This window comes from Haliaeetus leucocephalus, unplaced genomic scaffold (assembly GCF_000737465.1).
Source record: "Haliaeetus leucocephalus isolate CR32 unplaced genomic scaffold, Haliaeetus_leucocephalus-4.0 Scaffold273, whole genome shotgun sequence".
In the NCBI taxonomy this organism is placed as follows: Eukaryota; Metazoa; Chordata; class Aves; order Accipitriformes; family Accipitridae; genus Haliaeetus; species Haliaeetus leucocephalus.
Window position 1 is genome coordinate 6,970,792 of NW_010972709.1, and position 19,950 is coordinate 6,990,741.

General features: G+C 43.6%; 3 protein-coding genes across 7 annotated transcripts in view; 1 reads left to right on the plus strand and 2 right to left on the minus strand.

Annotated features, from left to right (window-relative positions):
• The window catches only part of CSTF1 (cleavage stimulation factor, 3' pre-RNA, subunit 1, 50kDa), an 8,928-nt gene extending 8,353 nt beyond the window's left edge, over window positions 1-575 (minus strand). Inside the window, exon 1 of the mRNA XM_010569614.1 lies at window positions 330-575. Within this exon, the coding sequence (XP_010567916.1) occupies window positions 330-449 (120 nt within the window). The 5' untranslated portion in view covers window positions 450-575. The remainder of the gene's footprint in view (window positions 1-329) is intronic.
• A 790-nt stretch (window positions 576-1,365) lies between these two features.
• Window positions 1,366-9,432, plus strand: AURKA (aurora kinase A). Of its 4 annotated transcripts, none has more exons than XM_010569611.1 (9): window positions 1,366-1,410; window positions 2,004-2,091; window positions 3,206-3,488; window positions 4,074-4,152; window positions 4,864-5,055; window positions 6,306-6,444; window positions 6,812-6,960; window positions 7,591-7,765; window positions 8,379-9,432. In XM_010569611.1, exons 2-9 carry the CDS (start codon window positions 2,038-2,040, stop codon window positions 8,568-8,570), a joined length of 1,263 nt encoding a protein of 420 aa, XP_010567913.1. In that variant the 5' UTR covers window positions 1,366-1,410; window positions 2,004-2,037; the 3' UTR covers window positions 8,571-9,432. The 4 variants fall into 4 exon arrangements, with proteins under 4 accessions (XP_010567913.1, XP_010567912.1, XP_010567914.1 ...); XM_010569610.1 differs by lacking the exon at window positions 1,366-1,410 and adding an exon at window positions 1,678-1,716; XM_010569612.1 differs by lacking the exon at window positions 1,366-1,410 and adding an exon at window positions 1,678-1,716 and having other exon boundaries at window positions 6,857-6,960.
• Window positions 9,433-10,664: 1,232 nt separating this feature from the next.
• Window positions 10,665-18,100, minus strand: FAM210B (family with sequence similarity 210, member B). Of its 2 annotated transcripts, XR_774491.1 has the most exons (4): window positions 17,918-18,100; window positions 14,447-14,619; window positions 12,544-12,970; window positions 10,665-12,019 (listed from the first exon to the last, which is right to left on the minus strand). XR_774491.1 is itself a non-coding variant. In XM_010569615.1 (3 exons), the coding sequence occupies exons 1-3, from the start codon at window positions 18,098-18,100 to the stop codon at window positions 12,754-12,756; spliced, it is 573 nt and encodes a 190-aa protein (XP_010567917.1). In that variant the 3' UTR covers window positions 10,665-12,753. The 2 variants fall into 2 exon arrangements, 1 of the variants encoding a protein (XP_010567917.1); XM_010569615.1 differs by having other exon boundaries at window positions 10,665-12,970.
• Between the last annotated feature and the right edge of the window lie 1,850 nt (window positions 18,101-19,950).

The following is a 19,950-nucleotide window of genomic DNA, read 5'->3' on the forward strand; positions in this document are numbered from 1 at the left end:
GGCCGGCTCCCTGCAGGAGGGCGGCTGATGGAGGCGGGGAGGGGAGGACGGGACGGGACAAGGACCGGGGTTCTTTCTGTGTCCCAGCTGCAAAGCTCTGAAACGCTGCTTCCGCTGAGACACTGGGATCCCCAAACACGGGGAGGTGAACGGGCTGTGAAATAACAAGTTGCTGGCGCTGCCACTCAGCGCTGCAGGCCTCCCCGGCGATTTCGGCCGCTCGGGCAGCACAGTCGCAAACATCTCGCACTGCCAGACCGCACGGTCTCTCGGCAGGCTGAGAGCCTGTCCCGGGAGCGCACCACCACCCTCCCAAAAGCCCTACTCACGTCAGCCTCAAGAAACGGCAGTCGAAGTGGACGCGGGTCAAGGAGGGGGGATGCCATGCTACCCATGCCCCGTGGCAGCTGACGTCTGTCACATGCTGCAGCGACACGACGACCTGACATCTTCTTTTTACCTATCCTGTATCACTTGTAAACACCAACACACACACCAGGGTCGCCTTCGCACTTGTTTTCAGCACCGCAGAGACAGTTAAAAGTTGCCTTCGATCGCGGTTCTTCAGAGGCCCGAAGTACTGAACCGAGTTTCGGCTGCCGCTTGTCACTCAGCGGCCGAGGTCCCCCTCACGGGCGTGAGCAGGACCACTCAGGCAGCCGGCAACCGAGACAGCACGGCGGCCTCCCGCTCCTCTCGCGCCGCCGCTCACGAACCGCACTCACAGATCGTCCTCCGCCGGTGCCGTCCCGCCGCCGCTCGGCGTCTCCTCGAGAACCTGCGCGGTTTTTGGAAGCCGCCGCGGGGTCGCGGCTGCTGCGACACGAGGGGTCCGCGAAGGTGCCTCGGGCCAGGCGTCCCCCGGCGCGCTGTGGCGGGGCCGGCGTCCCCTTCGCGCTCGTCCTCGAGAGCCGAGGGCACGTGGAGCGCCGCCCTGGGCCACGCGTGCGGGCGAGCGCGAGGCAGAGGCCTGCTTCGCCCCTCCGCCCGTCCTCCCGCTCCTCGGGGCCGCCGCCTGCCACCCGGGGCACCTTACCTCGCCGGCTAGGACACAATGGCCCCCGGCCCCACTCGCGCTCGGCTCCACGCGAGGTGGCAGCACCGCCTCTCCCTCGCTCGGGGCCCGGGTCGGCGGGTGCGTGTGTGGAGGAGGAGAGGGAAGAGGCTGGTGCCTCGCAGGATGCGGGACTAACCTGGCGCCCTTCCCCCGCCGGCGGCGGCGCGCTCCGAGGCCTCGGCGGCTGTGAGGAAGGGATGGTAGTTGTAGCGTTGCCACAGGTGGGTGGTCTGGGCGTACGCGATTTGCGTAACGGAAGACCCGGCCAGGCAGGGACTTTGCGGAGAAAAGTGTGTAAGCGGGGCGCCGATCCACGCAGTTGGAGTACGGAAGGAGGCAGCGGCGGAGAGACGGTACGTAAAATACGCATGTAGCGCAAACACCGCCCTGGGGGCGGGCGGGTTGGCCCTACTCGGGATACGCAGCAGGCTGCCGTTGCGCATGCGCCCCAGGGGCCGGCGGCGACGAGGCTCGGCCTCGCGACGAGCGGAGCGTGCGGAGAGCCAATCGGCGGGTGGGCCGGTTGAAAAGCGGCCAATCAGCGCGCGCGAGCGGCGGGAGAGGGGCCAATGGCGAGAGGCGGTAGTTTAAAGGGTATTTAAGGGAGGGCGGTTTGAATTCAAACAGCCGCGGTCGGCCGGAGGGAGCGGAGGCCGGGGGTGAGCGGGCGGGCTCCGCGGGCAGGGCCGCGGCCTGTGGGACGCTGCCGGCTGGAGGTGGTCGGCGGCGGCAGGGACGGGACCCGCCCGGCCCGGGCGGTGGGATGCTGCGAGGGCAGGCTGGCCGGCCGTTGCGGGGCGGGGGCGTGAGGCGGTGGGATGCGGCGGGGCCCTGCCTCGGGGCCTGCCGGCCTTCGAACTGGGGGGTGGGGACGGTTTTGAAGAAGAGGTCCAGGGCGTAGTGGTTTTTGTGGAACTGACCCCTGGTCGCTGTGTCTCATCCGTAGGCTAAGCTGCATGTAGCTGATCTTCTCGGGCACTATGGACAAGAATACGAAAGAGAACCATTCTGGATACCTCGGTCGCGCTGCGAAGGTAAATGACTTATTAGGCTGGTGGGTGCGTGTCTCCCGATCGCGCAAGAGCTGCCGGTTTCAAACCGCCTGTGATAATTACTAGCTGTACTAAATAGCAAAAAGGGGAAAAACCGTCTTGAACCAATGTGCAGGAAACAATTGCCAATTCTGTCTTTCAGTAGCTTTCTCTTGGAGAAAACAGTGGCCAGGGCTTACTTTTTTTTTTAATAGCTGATATTAGTATGTTATACCTGAATTGGGAAATCCTCCTTGTATTTTAAGTATAACATCCTTTCCAGAGAGAGCAAATGTGTGTAGTCAGCTTATTCCAGATATGGCTCCCACAAGCAAGCACCGTGTTAATATCACTATTGACATGCCCATGCAGTGGTATTCAAGATCACCCTGATTACGTATTTTTTCTACATAGAAACACAGGCACATTCTCACTATTTTAACTTAAAACCAAGTAAGTCCTGGTAAAGCTTCAGAATAGCATAAGCAAAGCTTATTTTTAATCAAGCTGTAAGTACATTATTTTTAGTGAACTGAACCAGAAGACTAAATAATATCTAGGGGAAGAAAATCTAAATTGTTGCATAGGTATCATTAGAGGGTCAAAAATGTGAGAAGCTAATCATTAGCATTTGAACTTGACTATAGGCAAAGTATCCCAGAACAACTAAGAATTTCTTAAATATAAGCCTCAACTACCTTCCCTTGCTGGAAACAAAAGATTAAAAGCAGATTGCTGAACCTTACTAAATAAACTTGCATTTTTTCACTGAACTCCCGTTGCAGTACAAGGTATATCAAGATGAAGAGCACTAAAGGAAGCAATGACTCAAAGCAGTGTATGTTTTTATAGTAAAGATCTGCTGTCATAATACCTTTGGTGGTTGTTCTTCAGATGTGTGTGGAAAAGCCCTGCTAGCTATAAATAAGTATGCTGTTGTACAAAACTTAACTTTTTCCTATCAATGTAGAAATTTAAGAATGTTTTCATTCATAAAACAGAAGATCAGAATACCTTAACATCTCCTGTTAATGTGCTTTGTTGGTTTTTTTCCTGCTCTAGTGAACGGGGCCATAATGCTATTCTACAATTAATACGTAATCTTTTCTTTTTGAAGATTCCTAATCCCATTGGCGATGGCCCAAAACGTGTCCCTGTGCCTCAGCATTCTGCCCAGAGCCGGTTGCTGAACAGCGGAGTTCAAGCACAACGTGTTCTGTGTCCTTCAAACTTTGCCCAGCGAGTTCCTGTGCAATCACAAAAATCTGTACTGTCAAACCAAAAACTGTCTAATAACCAGACAACACAGCAGCCCCGACCAAAATTTCTGGTCCAAGCGACTGGTAGGCCTCAAGTTCCAAGCAAGCATAATGAAAAACCTCAACAGGCTCCAGTACCTGGTAATTCTGAAGATGATGTACCTGTATTTATACAGTTGTGACACTTGGGATGCTTCTATTCTGTGAAGCACAGTGCGGTGCAGAAAACCTAAAGCTGATGCTGATGATGTGGGACAGTCCTGTAGAGAAGTACTTGGTTGTGCCCTGACAGAGAGTAGCAGCATATACTTCAGTGTAGATGTTACTGTACTATCCATGTTGCCAGGTTTACCCATTTAGAGCCTATATGGGTGTTTAAAAATTTCCAGATGCTCACTAGTCAGTTGTGAGTTAATGTAATTGGCACTCATACATCACAGTTTTTCCTGTATTCAAGTTAATCTCTTATACACAAGAACACTGTATTTTTTGGGGGGAAGCTTAATGGTTTTTTTAAGAAAGCTTTTAAAATTACATTTTGATAGCACTGATAACTGCTATTCTGCTTTGCCAATAGTAAGTTATGCTAGGTTGTTTAAAATGTCATTGAATGTATTCTAAGAACTGTTTCAGATACTGCACAGAGGTTAGATTTGCTCCCACGTGAATTTTTGTATTGTGTTCATGGGTCTGGTTCATAAAGCTGATCTATTTCTCTATACATAGCAAAAAATTCTGAAGCAGAAAGCACCTCTAAAAAGAAAAATGAAGAGACGGCTAAAAAGAAAAATGAAGAGACTAAAAAGTAAGTTTTATGCCTAAATTGTTCTGGCTGAGTCCTGTTGCAGTATGCTTGTTTTTGACTTCTAGGACTTTGTACTGCAACTAAGCTACAGCTAAGCAGAAGGCTGCTTGAGCACCTTGGTTGTGGAGACCAGTGGCCCTACACTTCACAGAGACAACATGAAACTCCAGGAAAGCTTACTTTGACCTGATAATTCTCAGGAACAAGGACTTCCTGTAATCTAAAGAAAACTTTTGGCTAAATGAGTAATAGCTCTTCCCATGAGAGAACACTGATAGCCACTGCTCCAATCACAAGGTGTACACTTGAAAACAGAGCCTCCTTCACGTGTGCAAGAGACTGGAGTCTAAGTAAGGAGGAAGTTAGGTTGGTAGTATGGCTACCTTAAACAGTTCTGTCATGCACTAGTAATAGGTCTGTATTAAGTGTATTGAAATGAGCCTGGCTTGGTATAGGGAATCTCGATTTTGTAGCAGTGTGGTTGATATTAGTATCTCTGTGCATATGTTTTTTAGGAAGGAAGAGACTAGCTTTCAGAACTTTCTTTGAACAGTCTCAATGCATATTTTATTCTCTTGGTGTTGTCTTAAAGAACAAAATCTAGTTCAGATTACCAAGTATCTATTGAACAGAGACATTGGAGATTGTAAATGTAGGAGTCAAAGCCCACACAAGTATCTAGCTTTTGTAACTTTCTCTTTCCTCTTGCAGAAGGCAATGGTCTCTTGATGATTTTGAAATTGGTCGTCCTCTGGGGAAAGGAAAATTTGGAAATGTGTACCTGGCACGTGAAAAGCAGAGCAAATTTATTCTTGCGCTGAAAGTGCTCTTTAAAACACAACTTGAGGAAGCTGGTGTAGAACATCAACTACGAAGAGAAGTTGAAATACAGTCTCATCTTAGGTAAAGTTTAGTGACCAATTACACTCTTTGCTTTGTTTGTGTTCAAATAAACAAGTAACCTTGTTTATGATAACAACCTGTTGAAGAAAAGTGTCTTTTTAAACACATGACACCTTGGAATTGCTAGTTAGGATTCTTCCCTTTCTGCACCAAGATTTACCTTTGTCTACCTTGCAATGAAGTAACTTCTGTTAACAATTCTTCCCATTACAAAAACCCCCTTGTCTACTGCTTGGATTTACATGGCTGACTGCAATTTCTCAAGAGTCTGAGCTTGTTTCTGGTTTTCTGCTTCCTGGAAAATAAGCCTGTCCTGGTTTCAGCTGGGATAGAGTTAACTGTCTTCCTAGTAGCTGGTACAGTGCTATGTTTTGAGTTCAGTATGAGAAGAATGTTGATAACACTGATGGTTTCAGTTGTTGCCAAGTAGTGTTTAGTCTAAAGTCAAGGATTTTTCAGCTTCTCATGCCCAGCCAGTGAGAAAGCTGGAGGGGCACAAGAAGGTGTCACGGGACACAGCCAGGGCAGCTGACCCAAACTGGCCAACGGTGTATTCCATACCATGGGACGTCCCATCCAGTATACCATCCAGTATAGGAACTGAGAAGTGGGGGTGGGGAATCGCTGCTCGGGGACAGTCGGCAGGTGGTGAGCAATTGCCCTGTGCATCATTTGTACATTCCAATCCTTTTATTACTACTGTTGTCATTTTATTGGTGTTATCATTATCATTGTTAGTTTCTTCTTTTCTGTTCTATTGAACCGTTCTTATCTCAACCCACGAGTTTTACTTCTTTCTTCCCGATTTTCTTCCCCATCCCACTGGATGGGGGGGAGTGAGTGAGCGGCTGTGTGGGGCTTAGTTGCTGGCTGGGGGTAAACCACGACAAAGCCTAGCTTGCTGAAGAAAAATAGTTTTTGCAGTTTAAGCTTAAATTCTAAAACTCGTAGGAATTGGCGCCTTCAATGGTAATCTACTCTTCCAGCTGCTATAGAAAGGTGTGTTCAAGAAGATATGAATTAGCCAAACTCTTGGCTAGCTGCTTGCTAGTAGGGAGTTTAACCTGCTGCTTTGATAAACACCATCTATCTGCTGTGAAGCTCTCTTAATGGATATGTTGTGAGCTGAAGGAACGCTTACAAGATGTTGAAGTTCCCATGCTTGCCTTGAAAGGGTGGAGGCAGAAAAAGGAAATTAAAGTTATGTGGACAAATATCTTGTTCAGAAGAATATTTAAATCTTGTTGCAGGCACCCCAACATTCTCAGATTATATGGCTACTTCCACGATGTTACAAGAGTCTACCTTATTCTAGAGTATGCACCTCGTGGAGAAGTCTACAAAGAACTTCAGAAGCTTACCAAGTTTGATGAGCAAAGAACTGCTACTGTAGGTTGTTCTAGCTTCTTATACATTATTTGCTCTTCGTATCTGGAATATCTGCAGCATAAAGCTAGCTCTTCAGTTAAAGTTCTGTGAAACTGAGATTCCTTAGATGCTAGTTTGCTTGTGCACTTGTAACAAGGAATAAGTTGGGAAGAAAAATTACTGCACAGCACGAATATAACTATGTTCAGCATTGCTTAATATTGTAAGTGCTTGGTCGCTTCAGGCAGAGTCTGTATTGCCAGACTACAAGGGTTTAAGGAATAATGGCTTTACCTTAAACTGCTATTATGCCTAGAAAAGGCTACACTGTAGCCAGATAAGCTAGAGTGACAATGTCTTTAAAGATTTGTTCTCTTTCTAAATACAGTACATAACAGAATTAGCAGATGCCCTATCATACTGTCATTCAAAGAGTGTGATTCACCGAGACATCAAGCCAGAAAACTTGCTGCTTGGCTCAAACGGCGAATTAAAAATTGCTGACTTTGGATGGTCTGTGCATGCTCCATCTTCTAGGTGAGAATGCAATATGTATCTTACGCAGTGAAATACTTCCGTAGTGAAAATGTTAGCTTTCTTGCCACACTTGCGATTGTGGAATGGAGGTAAATATGAACTTCCTAAAATACTGGGAAAAAATTCTTTAAGAACAGAGTCACTGCAGCAAAGGTCTTATAGTCAACTGGTGTAGCAGAGAGGGAGTGTTATTATCCTCTTTTTTTCAACTTGTATAGTTCAAAACTTGCTGAACCTGAAACAAGTGAAGAAGGTTGGTGTACTGTTGTAGGGTTATAGTGGTCCCTGAGATGACAGACCAGCACTTGTGTTCAAGCATCACACTAGGAATATACTTAAGACATTTCCTCAATTAGTCTGAATTGCACCTGACAAAGGAAGACTATTGATCTAGCAAGTGGGATGAAAAAAGGAAGGATAAGACTGAATGCAGTGACTGAGATGCTTTAAAGCAAAAGTAGAAAACTTATTGCTGGAACTTCTTTACCAGGTATTCTGGTGGTGCTGACTCTATCCAGGGTAGACTGCACTGAGGTACAGATGATTGCCAGCATTAGTTTCTGTCTGGCTCTTGAAGTGGATCTTATAATTGCCATAATCAGCAAATTATTAACTTAGACTTTTCTTCAGGAGAACAACTCTCTGTGGGACACTTGACTACTTGCCTCCTGAAATGATTGAGGGAAGAACACATGATGAAAAGGTGGATATTTGGAGCCTGGGAGTTCTGTGCTATGAATTCCTCGTAGGGAAACCACCTTTTGAAGCAGAAACATATCAGGAAACCTACAGAGCTATTTCCAAGGTATGTGCCAACACTTATTTGGAATAGTTGAATTGTTCTGTCTTTCAATTCTGTTGTCTTACTGAAGTTTAACAAATGGTCATTTTGAAGAACGGCATGTATCATAACTAGAACTGTAGCAAGACACAATGATATATGTGAAGCTAGATCCCTAAAACTGTCTTCAGTCATTCAGTAGAATGACTGAGAGCTTAAGATACCTTGCCTTACTTCCTTGCTTCTACCCTGTTTCTGCCTGCATCTGAACTTCTACCTCTTTCATAAGGCTACTAATCTTCTCTGCATCTTTCCTTTTCCAATTTATAAAATGAATATCTAACATTCAAGGTATTACTACAAATACATAAGCTGAACCTTTCCTGCTGCATACCCTAGAAAAGTTCCAGCAAGCTGATCTTGTTTGAAGTACATTGAAAAATACACTAGCTTAACTTCTACAAGTAGCGAGAACCTTGTTTTCTTTGGGATTATGATGGAATTACTTAATCTCATCTCAACAGGTGTAAGGTGCATAGCCCACAAGGCTGACATAGCTTTCCTTTCCAGATCTACCTTGGCTTGGTTATTACCAAAGAACTTTTGCATTATCTTTAGTGTTGTTCTTCTTCCATAGGTGGAATTCAGGTTTCCTCCATTTGTAACAGAAGGTGCAAGGGATTTAATTTCAAAGCTTCTGAAGCATAACCCGTTCTGTCGACTGCCCCTGAAGGATGTACTTCTTCATCCCTGGATTACAGCAAACTCTACAAAGATGCCCAACAGCAGAAGGAGTGATGTTGCTGCCCCATCCAGAACACAGTCATAGCAGGGGTAACCTCATGGGATCAACAAAAGGAGTCTTGTACTGTGACTACTCTAATACTTACAATATGAAAAGCAGGTCTTGGAATCTAATGGCAATTGGAATGCAAGTCTTTGGATTGGCAGTCTCCTTAAACTCTAATTGCAATGTAAAGTCATTTGACTTCTAGCTGGAGGTTGTGGAATACTTAATATACTTGAAATCCAGTTGCATGTGGGCCAGGTTTGCTGGTGTAAGTATTAAGCTGTTCAAGGCTCTTATGATGTGGTCTGTCCTGGTAATGGTTCATTGTTCTAACAACAAGAGGAAGTTGTCATTCTAGCTTATTGGACAGTGCAATATCCTGGAGATACCTGCCTCCTAACTTACTGGGCTGCTAAGGGTATCATAACTGTGGTGTAATCTGAAACTGAGTAAGGTGAATGCATTTCTCTAAGTGTCCTAAAAATGATGTGTGCATTATTTTTGTCTCTATTTTGTCTTAAATGTGAGCACTCAACTTTTAAAATAAAGACTTGTTATATACTGCCACCAGCACGGTAACATTCCTTATGGCATTATCACTTCCACTGGCTGTCTCTCTAACCACTTGTCTTAACCATCAGTACAGCTTGACTCCTCATCTATGATCACAAAATAAGGTTGCTTCCCACCTCTGTCAAAAAGGATGCTGGTATAAAGTTCTTGCTCAAAGTGCTGGTACCACAAAGTATGTGTGGTCACTTACAATTCTGCAGTCACAACACACGATTACAAGGTAAGTACCAAATGTGTTGCTACTTGCCTTATGGGTTTTCTACAACCCTTGAAACCTAGGCCTGCTTCTTTCTTCCTTTTTTTTTTAATGCAGTTATTCAAAGACAACATGGTCTGAAAGCACTTCTAAGAGAAAGGTCTGGAAAGTATTGTTATCAAACAGGATATGTAACAGGAACTAATGTTAATGTCTGGTGTTGTAAGGTGTTACTCCCTAAAAGGTAGCAAGGGTCAGGCAACTCACCACCAAAACATACAAACCAACTATTCTTCCAGTAAAACTCTTCAAGCAAACTAAGAGAAAGCAATTTACTTTATTTTCATTATAAGACTTTAAGGTCATCTTCACTATTTTACAAACCACTTTAAAAAATGATCCTTTTACAAGCAAGGATTCTAGAATTCAAAATATATTCTCAAATTAATTTAAAACATACTTTGCAAAAAACTTCATCTAAATAAATTGCCAGTAGTTTATACAACCATATTTATCTTAATAGGTAATCTCAATTCTGGTCATAATTTAAATGAAGCTCTGTTTCTTTACTGCAAGAAAATCTCTAGTTAGTGCTGGTGACTTTTAATAACATTTAGGTGCATTTGCTTTAAATGACTCCTGCTTTACAGAAAGATTTTTTTTTGAAAAAGAAAAAGCTTGAATATTCATTTTCTATCAACTTCAGGACAAAACTTACTTATCAGAAATGACTGATTAAATGAAGAAAACAAGGATGCCTTGTGACTATTCTGGAATTCTTTCGTTATCCTTGGTAACAGTACTTGCCCTAAATTGATACAAAGATAGAGGGCATGTAGAAAAAAACCACAGGCTTCTGTGAACAGGAAAAAAATAAGCCCAAGTAAAACTTACACTTAATAAATACTGACTGCCCACTTGAAATTTAAAAGACTCTAGCTGTTCTAGAATGTAGCAGGTCCCAGAAAGCTACAGTAGTATTGGTTGCATGTTGTCATAATGTGGTAACCCTTCAACTGTGTGCAGTTTTTACCTATCAAACACTCAGCAATAAGCTTCCATCCATGTAACAGGTATAATAACACAGATCAGTCAAGGATAAAGGCAGAGCTTCCTTGAGGGACAAGCTGATTTGAAACTTGTGCTCTAGTTGGAGCTGGCTTAGATAGCAGCAAGCTGAAGCTAGTACCCTGGACAAGCTGCCAGTTTCAGCAGCCATACTGCAAAGCAGGCATGAAATGGGCAAAGTCCAGTATGTTGTGGTTGGTGGCTTTTTTTTAATAAGCAGCTAGTCAAAATGAGCTTGACAGCCATTCCTTCTGCACACATGGGTACATGAAGCAGCAGAATGTTTGCTCCAAGCCAAGCAGCTGTGCATGATATAAGCTCTGTTAGTGACACAGCTTACAGCTCTCATGGAAGCAGGTCACACTGCAAGGCCGATTCTCAGTATGCCGTGCTCCTAAGGTCAGTATTTTGAGCAGTGTTTAACTATGTAATGAATCTTTACATATGTCACGTATGGCTGTGTTTGCATTATACATCAAGCCTCTATCTTGCATTTGTACCTACTCACTGCTGCAACTGTTTCCATCTTAAGATGCTAAACCCTCATCTGTGCTAACAGCACTGCCCCCTGAGACCAAGCCCTTACCAATGGGTTCTTTGTTTTCAGGTGGCAGTCTCTAGTTATCTGTTTGCTTCCACAGAGCAGAGGAGGTAAACTACCCCTCTTCCAGTTTTCCCTGTCTTAGAGAAAACCTCTGATTAACCAAGGGGTAGCAATAATACAGAGGTACAAGGATGTATGTGGCTGTGACTCATCTTCTAGAGCACAAATGCTGCTTGCTCACTAGTGAGCCTGAGAATCCTCAGTGCATCCAACCAGGCTATGGATTGGACTTTCTGAATGGGAAAGGAGTTAAGGTGCAATTTAATGTTATGGCTGAGTAGAGTTAATAGGTTGCTTGTAACAACAGAAATTACTTGCTCCTCTTTCCCTCCCTCAGCCAACTCTCATCCTAACCACATGATTCCTTCCTCTTAATTCACTATATTTCAGGAAAAAAAAAATTACTGTCATCACCAGGGTAATTTCCTGCTATTTTACTTTAATCAGATTCCTGCATGAACAGATCTGTCAGAGCCACCTGGGGGTAAGTGTAAGCACAAAGACAGAGCAAGACAATGTAAGAAGAGCAGACCTGGAAGGAGGAACAGGTCCAAAAGACTGATAGATCTGGCTCGAGCTATCTCACAGAAGCACAGTTCTAAGTCTGAAACTCAGGTTTACCACAGAATGTTACATTGACTACCTAGTTTTGGGATCCAGTCTTCAGGTTAACTGAAAGGTGGTATGTGAATATAATGCATATGCAACCACATTCTAATAGGAACAGTGTCCAAATAAGGAAATGAAAAGCACCTCTAACTGGTACGTTCAACAGTCTGTCAGACAAAAGCATAAGAATTTTTCTTGAGAAGCTATGAATTGTAATGTCTGGACTTCAGGTGCAGATGTGAGTTTCATCCACAGGAGCAGAAAGCTGCTAGGGTTAGTTTTTAGATTAAAAAAAAAAGTCTCCAGTACAAAGCCAGATCTCGATAGATTAAAAACCCACAGATACCTTGCCTCTGACTTGATGATCTTTGGAATATGTTCACATAGGAGGTAATTCTGGTTACACTGATTTCAGTAGACTCAGGATTCCTTCTGAGTCTATAGGCATGAAAAAAAAAGACTTCAGTAAGGCCAGCTCCTAGCCTATAAACAAAGCACATTTGCAAACAATAAAATCTTGAAACATGGAAGCACCACAAAGGAGCTGTAGTTTCAGAACAGTGCATCACCTATTCTGGATAAAACAATTATCACTGTGTAATAATTAAGCATACAGGTACTGCCACTTAAGTTAGTTCAGCATGTGTGTGGTGCTGCAAGACAGGGCTCTAATACATGCCTTTTATAACAAAGAAACACTCACCTACCCCCTTAGATTCCAATATACACACTTACCAAAAGAACTATTCATACAGTAGGATATTGTTTATTCCACAGACTAGTCGGAAGAGAATCTTAGTCTGTTTCCCAACTACACTAATAAACTAACATGGCCACTCTCTTTTGACAAGAGAAATGTTAAGGCCCAAAAAACTAGATTATAAAGACCTAGAACTGCGTGTTCTAAAGAGACTGCTCATTGTCAAGCATTTATATTACCACTTGCAGTGGAAACCAGATACCATTTTAACAGGTTTTTCTGAAGAAGAGGTGGCAAAAGGGAAAGGAGGACAGCACTTTTCACAGTGTAACATTTACCTGAAAGAACAAGTAAGAAATGCAAGAGGAGGTCAGCATTAACATGAATCCACGTAAGTCTTTTAAAAAACTTTAGCAATCCGAAAAGCTACATGGATATAGAGCATTTAAAAAGAGTAAAAACTAGTAAGAAATCATGGATTTGGGGCAGGAGGTTTGAAGAAACCAATCTTCCGGCAGTATCGGACAATAAATGGCACAGAAACCACAGTGATGCTGATTCGTACTGGAGCAAACAATTTGTGAACTGCATATGCCAGCACAAATGTGCTTGTACCAGCAGCCATTTTAGATTGTAATGATGACTCACTGAAACCAAGTTTGAAGAGAACTGCAGTCATATCCACACCACTAGGGAAAAAGAAAACAAGATTTCTTTAGTTTATTTCAAGGTTGCATGCTAAAAAATATACAGTGCTATTTTTTTCAGGGAATTTAATATGGCACACTTCCAACTCTGGAATTTATGTTCAAATTAGATGTTTAATAAAAACAATTAATTATTTCAGCATTAACAGCTTAAGTTACTTCTGTAGCAACAACACATGCAATATTTTCAGATGCACATTTTTTTACTTAAATTGACAAGTTCCCTGTGAAGTGAAGTCTGTTCTTAGTTTTACAGCTGTATAACTGCAGCATGTGCATGGAGAATACTCGGTCCCATGCTCAACCTTTGGCGATAAAATAATTTATTTCTTTACTTTTGAATTTTAAAAAAGTTAGAAATTTGTGAATTTGTGTTGGAAATTCATCTTCCCAAAATTTGCAATAAAGCCTACTCTGTGTCTTGATGAAATTTATCACATATAGATCAACCCAAACCAAATAAGGTACCTGTTGTTAGGCTTAGAGTGTTCTAACAGAGGAGTACAAAGCTGCTAAAATGACAAGTATCTTATCTAAAATCTAGCAAGCGAAGGAAGTATTATAGATCTCAAATAAGCATTATCCACCAAATCCATCAATATTTTAATTTTCTACAGCCATAGCAGCTTTCATCAAGGTTCCTATGTTTGGAGTAATTTTCCAAAATAAGTTGTTACTGCAACCACCTTCATTTGGCAGTATAATATCTTGTAACTGGGAGTTAAATCATACCTGAAGGAAAAAATTTTCATTGTCACCCTGTGCCATGATGTAGTAAATTAGAGAAATCGGGCATTCACATATCCCCACTGAAGGCAAAAGTAAGTGGCAGGGAATGTTTTGAGAAACAATGTGTTTCCCCATCTCCTCAGTTGAAACACCTCATGCTCAACAGACATATTTATAACTGATGCATTCCCACCAGAAGCTACATACACAATTTCCCGCCTGACTCCTATACAGTTACCTAGTGTTTTCTTTTTTTAATCTAATTCTGTTTTAGTGGCCATTGCCTTCTGCAGTTCAACTACAGAAAGTGAGTTCAACACCAAGAAAAACAAATTTATCTCTAAGCTCCAGCACTTTTGTATGGCTCCATCTCTGCAGACCATACTACTGTTTGAGAAGAAAAGATATCTCTGCAGAACAAAAATAAATTCTCTCATTTGGTTAGTTACTCTGGTGCAGTCTCTACTCTGCTGTTTTCACCTGACCACCATGGATCGTGAACCTATGCAAGAAGATCATGTACATCTATCTTCTCTCCTACCTCATCAGGCATGGATCTAATCTCCATTATAAATGGATCCATCTATACCCCAAATTCAGAAAATTACTGTGTATAGATCAAACAGGCATAGAGTACATGTCTCCTTCCAGAAATAAGCACAATGGTAAGATATTTTTCTTGGCTAAACCATTACCTAGAGGCTACAGACAAAATTGTGCAAACCTCACCTTGACACAGCCAGGTAGAAAATTCCTAGAGATACTAATGAAATTCCAACATGGAATGAAACCCCTACAGCACCGTATTCTTTAAAAACTTGTTTCAGCTGCTGGGATTTGTTGAGTTTCTTGTTTTCACCACTGGGATCTGTGACTGCCTTTTCGGGGGAACCACCTGCATCCTAAAAAGAAAACCATTAAAAATGTTTATTAGCATTAAGCACAATATCATATTCCAGTCGGTTGAGCCAATCTGAAATAATGAAAGAAGTGGCTTGCATACAGTGCTGTTCAGCATGCTTTGGGAAGATAGTAACATGCTTTTGCTCTTTCACATCATGATAGCAGATGCCTGTGGCAGAGCCCATGCAAACTCCCTTTTCCCAACTATTCATATCAAAGGGATGCACTGAGCTTGGTGCAAGTTCTTACACAATGCAAGTTTCATCATTAAAAAGGGTTATTATAGTCCCAGTCTTCCATTTGATCCAAATGTGTGCCAAGGCACACCCACACAGTTGCTTGAGAGATGACACTGAGGTGCCAAAGAGATCTTTGCTTACACCCACTGCTCAGCTTCGTACAGTGCATTCTTATAAGTGCTTTTTGTTCAAGGGCTAAGCAGCTGATGGCATTGAAAGCCTACATGATACCACACTGATGCTGGCTTACTAACAACTTACTGATATAAGGGGTCCAACATTTAAGTTCCTGTAAATCACCCTCTGTAGATCAGCTGAAAAAAGGAAGAACCAGGGAACTGCTACTGTTGACAGCAACAAACAATACTGTTGCCAAAGTACAGACAGTAACTATACAGACATGCCAGTGCTGGTGTAAATAGCCTAACTTCACTGAAAATGTTTGTCACAGTAAAATTTATTGATAGCTTTTTATCTCAGTAAATTTAAAATGCAGAACTTCATACTAAAATATACCCCAAAGCAATCTGATAGTCCAATGCCGGCAAAGAAGGGCATATACGCTGCTAGTAACAAGACAGCTGTTGGATACTTTCTCATACTTGTCATAGAAGAAATACTAACTGGAGAAAGAAAATGTTTTCACAAAGACCTCAGGATTTTTCTCTAATTAGTGAGTGGCTGTCAGGAAAGATTAGAAGAGTCCTTTCTTTTCAGTTGAATTCAGCAGCAGTCATGACAATATGACAGCCACACTAGAGGCCACTGCTGCCCACAGGACAGGTACAGCTACTGAGTGCCTGGCACCACTTTGTCCTACCGTGGACTGATTACAAGGCACACAAATTAGAAGAAAAATACTTTTGATTAATCTTTGGGCTTGCTGAGATTGTAAATTAGGATACAAGGCAGGCTCCTCTTACAACACTCATGGCAGGATGAACTCGCTTTAATCAGTGATTTTAACCAGACCAACCATACCAACCATACCACCCCCTCAAAACCCCCAAACCCTATGTTTGCTGCTGTTTTTCTCTTTTTTAATCATAATTTGTGTTACTCTGCATTTCATTTTGACAGGAAATCATGCTGATCCATAAATACATATTTAGGGAATCGTGTAGCTAAACTTACTCTGATTCTTGTATTTTTAAAATTTTCAAACATAATGGATAAAGTTAGATTTTTTAAAATTTTTTTTTTTTTGGCTCATGAGCCAAAGGCATAGTTGAATAGAAACTGAAACTTGACTAAGAAAGAAAAATGCCCAGTAGAAAAAGAAATCCTTTGTTGCTTAAACCAAGCAGTTTTAATACTAGAAGGTAAAGAGGAAAAAATGTTCATATATATATTTTTTTAAGCAAGCTCATTATCTAACTATGAATCCATTCTTTTGCTTAATCTAATTACTTTCAGCCACTGGATGTAATCAGATTCCATACATAGCTGTACTACATTGCTGCTACTTCACCATGTTTCAGTACTCATTCTCCTACTCTTCAGTTTTGTTATAGCAAAGGGGAGTTTGGGGGGAGGAGGGAAGAATTCTGTTTTAACTCCCAGCTGTAAAATTTAAATACTGAGTTATTGAATGGAACGAGTTGAATAAACTGAACAAAATTGGCTCGTAATACCTTCTGCCAGAAGCTGTTCTAACAATGCAATCAACATCACATGCTTAGTCAAGAATAGTCATTTATTCAATGGTGTGATTTTCTTAAAAGCCAAGCATGGTTTGAATGGTATTTTAAGATTTAATAGCTTGTAGTGAAATTTTCATCCAAAGAAAGATGATCATTATTTATTTAAGGAGCCAAACATGAAGATTTTCTTCAGATAGCTGCCACGAAAACAGGAGCTGACAACCTACAGATATACATAAGCCTCAGAGGAACTCTGGGTCTTACAGCCATGCTTGCAAGATGGATCATAAGGATTGAAAAGTACCTTGTTCTCACCATCCAAGTGCATTTTAATTCACTCATGCTCTCAGGCTCACATGCCAGGCAATTTCTGAATGGTATCGAAGCAAGGTGTTAAAAAAAGTACCACTTCAGCAGATATTATTTGGACTATCAGCACGGTCATGTCCTGAATAACATACAACTTGGCAAAGAAAACTACCTATTTTCCATATAATGCTGCTACAAAGCCAATTTTATTCACATAATTTAGGCAAAGACTCAGCTTCTGGATGAGCTAAGGCATGGAAACAAATCTGAAACATCATGTTATGCTTTGCCATGAGGCTACAGGAATTAACCTGCAAATTAAGATGTAGAAATTAAGATGTAAATGAGGCTCTGTATGGAAAGCTCACGTTCACAATCTTGGCCCAAGCAGCTGGAAAGCAGGTCCCTGTCTCCTACAGAAACCCAGCATAAACATGATTTAATAATCTACTGCAGTGTAAACAACAGTTAGGTGTAAGGCCATCATTTGCTGTTCTTCCTGAGTCAATTCAAACACAAAACAAGGAGTGGTACAAAATCAGAAAAATCTTTCCTTCCCATCTCCACAGAAATCAACTGAACGGTGAAAGCACAGCGAAACACGCAGTTAAGCGGGTGCACGTTGGTATTTTATCTCTCGGCTAACGAAAAGGCGCAGTCAGACTCTGCAGGCACGCCGCCAGCCCTGCCACCCGCTGCCATCTGCAGGGGGGCTGAACCCCCGCCACTTTTAGAAAACCCTTTCAGCCACCGCCACCTGAACACCCGGGCTTCTCGGTGTCTGCGCGAATTACTGACCCCCCCTTTTTTTTAATCCTTCATGACTCACCCGAAGTGCTCAAACTCTGCAGCCCCCAGGGAAAACCCCCCCCCCCCCTCCCCGGGGGCAGCGCAGGCCAGCCGAACCCCTGATCTTGAACACACCCCCAAAAAGCTGGAAAACACTTCCAGAACAGGACAACTTGGGCTTTAATCAAAGCTACCATCCGCTCCCCACCAAGACATCTCCCTCCAGAGGCGGGCCCTGAGGCCGCGCTGCCCCCTCACACACCTCAGTACCTCACGGGGGGGGCTCCCAGACACCCCACCCCCGCCCACCTACCTACCTTGGCGGAGCTACCGGCGGCGGATCGCAGCGTTACCAGGGGCAGCGGCGGGCTGAGGCCAACCCCATCGAGGCGGGGACCGCAGCCCAAGGCGCGGGGGACGGCGGGGAGCGGGAGGGGACGCGGGGGGCTGCGCGGAACGGCCGGCGGCCGCAGCGGGCCCAGGCGCACCAGGCGGTACATAGCAACGGCGCGAGAACAGCGCAGCCACAACTCTGCGCGCCGAGCGGGGCGGGCGGGCGGGCGACCAGACCTGACAAGCCGAACACCAGCCCCGCCCGGCGGCGGGCGCCCTCCCTCCTTAAAGGGGCAGCGTCCTTAAGGACGCTGCCCCTTTAAGGAGGGAGGGCGCCCGCCGCCGGGCGGGGTTGGCGGTTTATTTGCGGGAGGGCGGTTGCAGGTGTCGCTGGCCGCTGAGGGGGAGCGAGCGGTGCGCGCTTTTAGTCTGAGGGAAAAAAGTCTCTAACGGCGGTGTGTTGCCACTTGGGACGGTGTGAGGCAGTCCCCTGCCTCGTCTTGGCGGGCTAAATCCCCTCCAGCGGTCTTTTGGAAGGAGCTGTAGGAGCGTGTCCACAGCAGCTTTATGGTGTGGCCTTCCAGGTAGCTCGCTAAGAGGGGAGAATTGCCTTTTCAGTGTCCTCGGCGGTATTTAGGCCTGTCAGCGCGGAGGGAAGGTGATGCCTGTCGTTTTTCAGAGTGTACGTTGAAGCGGAGAGGTGGTTAAAATGTGGCTGCTGCAGTTCTGGTGCATGGGCTGACAGTACAGGCAGTTTTTTTAATTACTGACTTTATTTTGTAGAGCTCTACTAATTTGCCAAGATTTCATGGTGCAGGGCAGAGTGCAAATGCAGAGTTTTTCCAGTCCCAAAGGGTTCATAGCATCTCCGAGACCAGAAGAGGCCTTCCAACAAACACTGGGAAGGTCTCACATTTATAGCCTTGTTTCCCTATTAAAACCACAACAGGAAAAGTAGGAATTAAAAATACCATTGAAGTATAACATCACTGTGGGAGAATTGTAGATGTTGGGCTTGTGGGGGGGATATTCCTTGCAGGTGAATCCCAGTGCTTTGTGGAGCTCTGGGATTCGTTATTTCAACCTATTTTGACCGGTAGGGTTTTGGTTGATGAGCAAGATCTGTCCACGCTGGGTAATTTTCAGGATCAGTGCATAGCCGTGGTGATTTCCAGACGTTTTGTGCTGTTTCAACCATTCAGTGTTAATGCTACTGAACTGGTTTAATATCTGCAAGTTGACCACTATCCTGCACAATGTCAAGGCTTTCCATAACTGTAATCGCTGCAGTTTTCTGAAATGGTGGCTTCTTGCCATCACAGACAGACAAGGCTGCTCATTGCGGGGCAAAGGGTAGATATTGGACTAACTATATTAATGTACTGAAACAATGTGTCTGAATGCTAAGTTCCAGCAATGAAATACTTCTCTTTTCCTAGTTGCTAAGCCTTTCCTCTTCAGGCATGTTGTTGTTTTTACAGTGATGTAAGCATGCAGGGCTGAGTACAATAGCAGAATTGTGTCAGATAAATAGGAGGTTTTTCCCTCCGGAAGAGCTTGCAGTTTAGGAGCACAAGCTGGAACTGCACAGGACAGCACTGAATGGTACAATGCTGAAACGGCGTGGTGGGTGGCTCTTGTTAAGTGCAGTGCACAACGGAACAGATGGGTTTCAAGGAGTATCTTGGAGGGGGAGAGCTTTACATGCATTAAAATAGAGTCTGTTCTGGGCATAAAAAACAGCACTGCCAGTTCTAGGGTTTTACACTTCCTTTAGTTCTTGCTTCATAAGTCTAGTCTGTCTCTGAATGCTTTGTAGAAGAATAGTTTCTCGGAACACAATTTCACATATTTATTATGTTTATTACTGTTCCAAAGCAATTTGTTAATGTGTTTTCTGTGACTATAGACCAGCACCACCTGAGCAGACAGATGATATTAACATGGCAATGCTCTAATCATAGCACACTACAATTTTGTCAATTTTTTTCTGCATTATGAAAAATCCCAGGAGTTA

What these genes read in the sequence shown, in the direction of transcription:
- FAM210B (XM_010569615.1), bottom strand. Translation starts at nt 18,100, where the DNA reads ATGTACCGCCTGGTGCGCCTGGGCCCGCTGCGGCCGCCGGCCGTTCCG. An exon ending in CCGCCGGTAGCTCCGCCAAG is followed by an intron (nt 14,620 to 17,917) that starts GTAGGTAGGTGG and finishes TTTTCTTTTTAG; the next exon opens with GATGCAGGTGGTTCCCCCGA. An exon ending in TTCTACCTGGCTGTGTCAAG is followed by an intron (nt 12,971 to 14,446) that starts GTGAGGTTTGCA and finishes CTTTTTCCCTAG; the next exon opens with TGGTGTGGATATGACTGCAG.
- AURKA (XM_010569611.1), top strand. Translation starts at nt 2,038, where the DNA reads ATGGACAAGAATACGAAAGAGAACCATTCTGGATACCTCGGTCGCGCT. An exon ending in ACCTCGGTCGCGCTGCGAAG is followed by an intron (nt 2,092 to 3,205) that starts GTAAATGACTTA and finishes TTCTTTTTGAAG; the next exon opens with ATTCCTAATCCCATTGGCGA. An exon ending in CCTACAGAGCTATTTCCAAG is followed by an intron (nt 7,766 to 8,378) that starts GTATGTGCCAAC and finishes CTTCTTCCATAG; the next exon opens with GTGGAATTCAGGTTTCCTCC.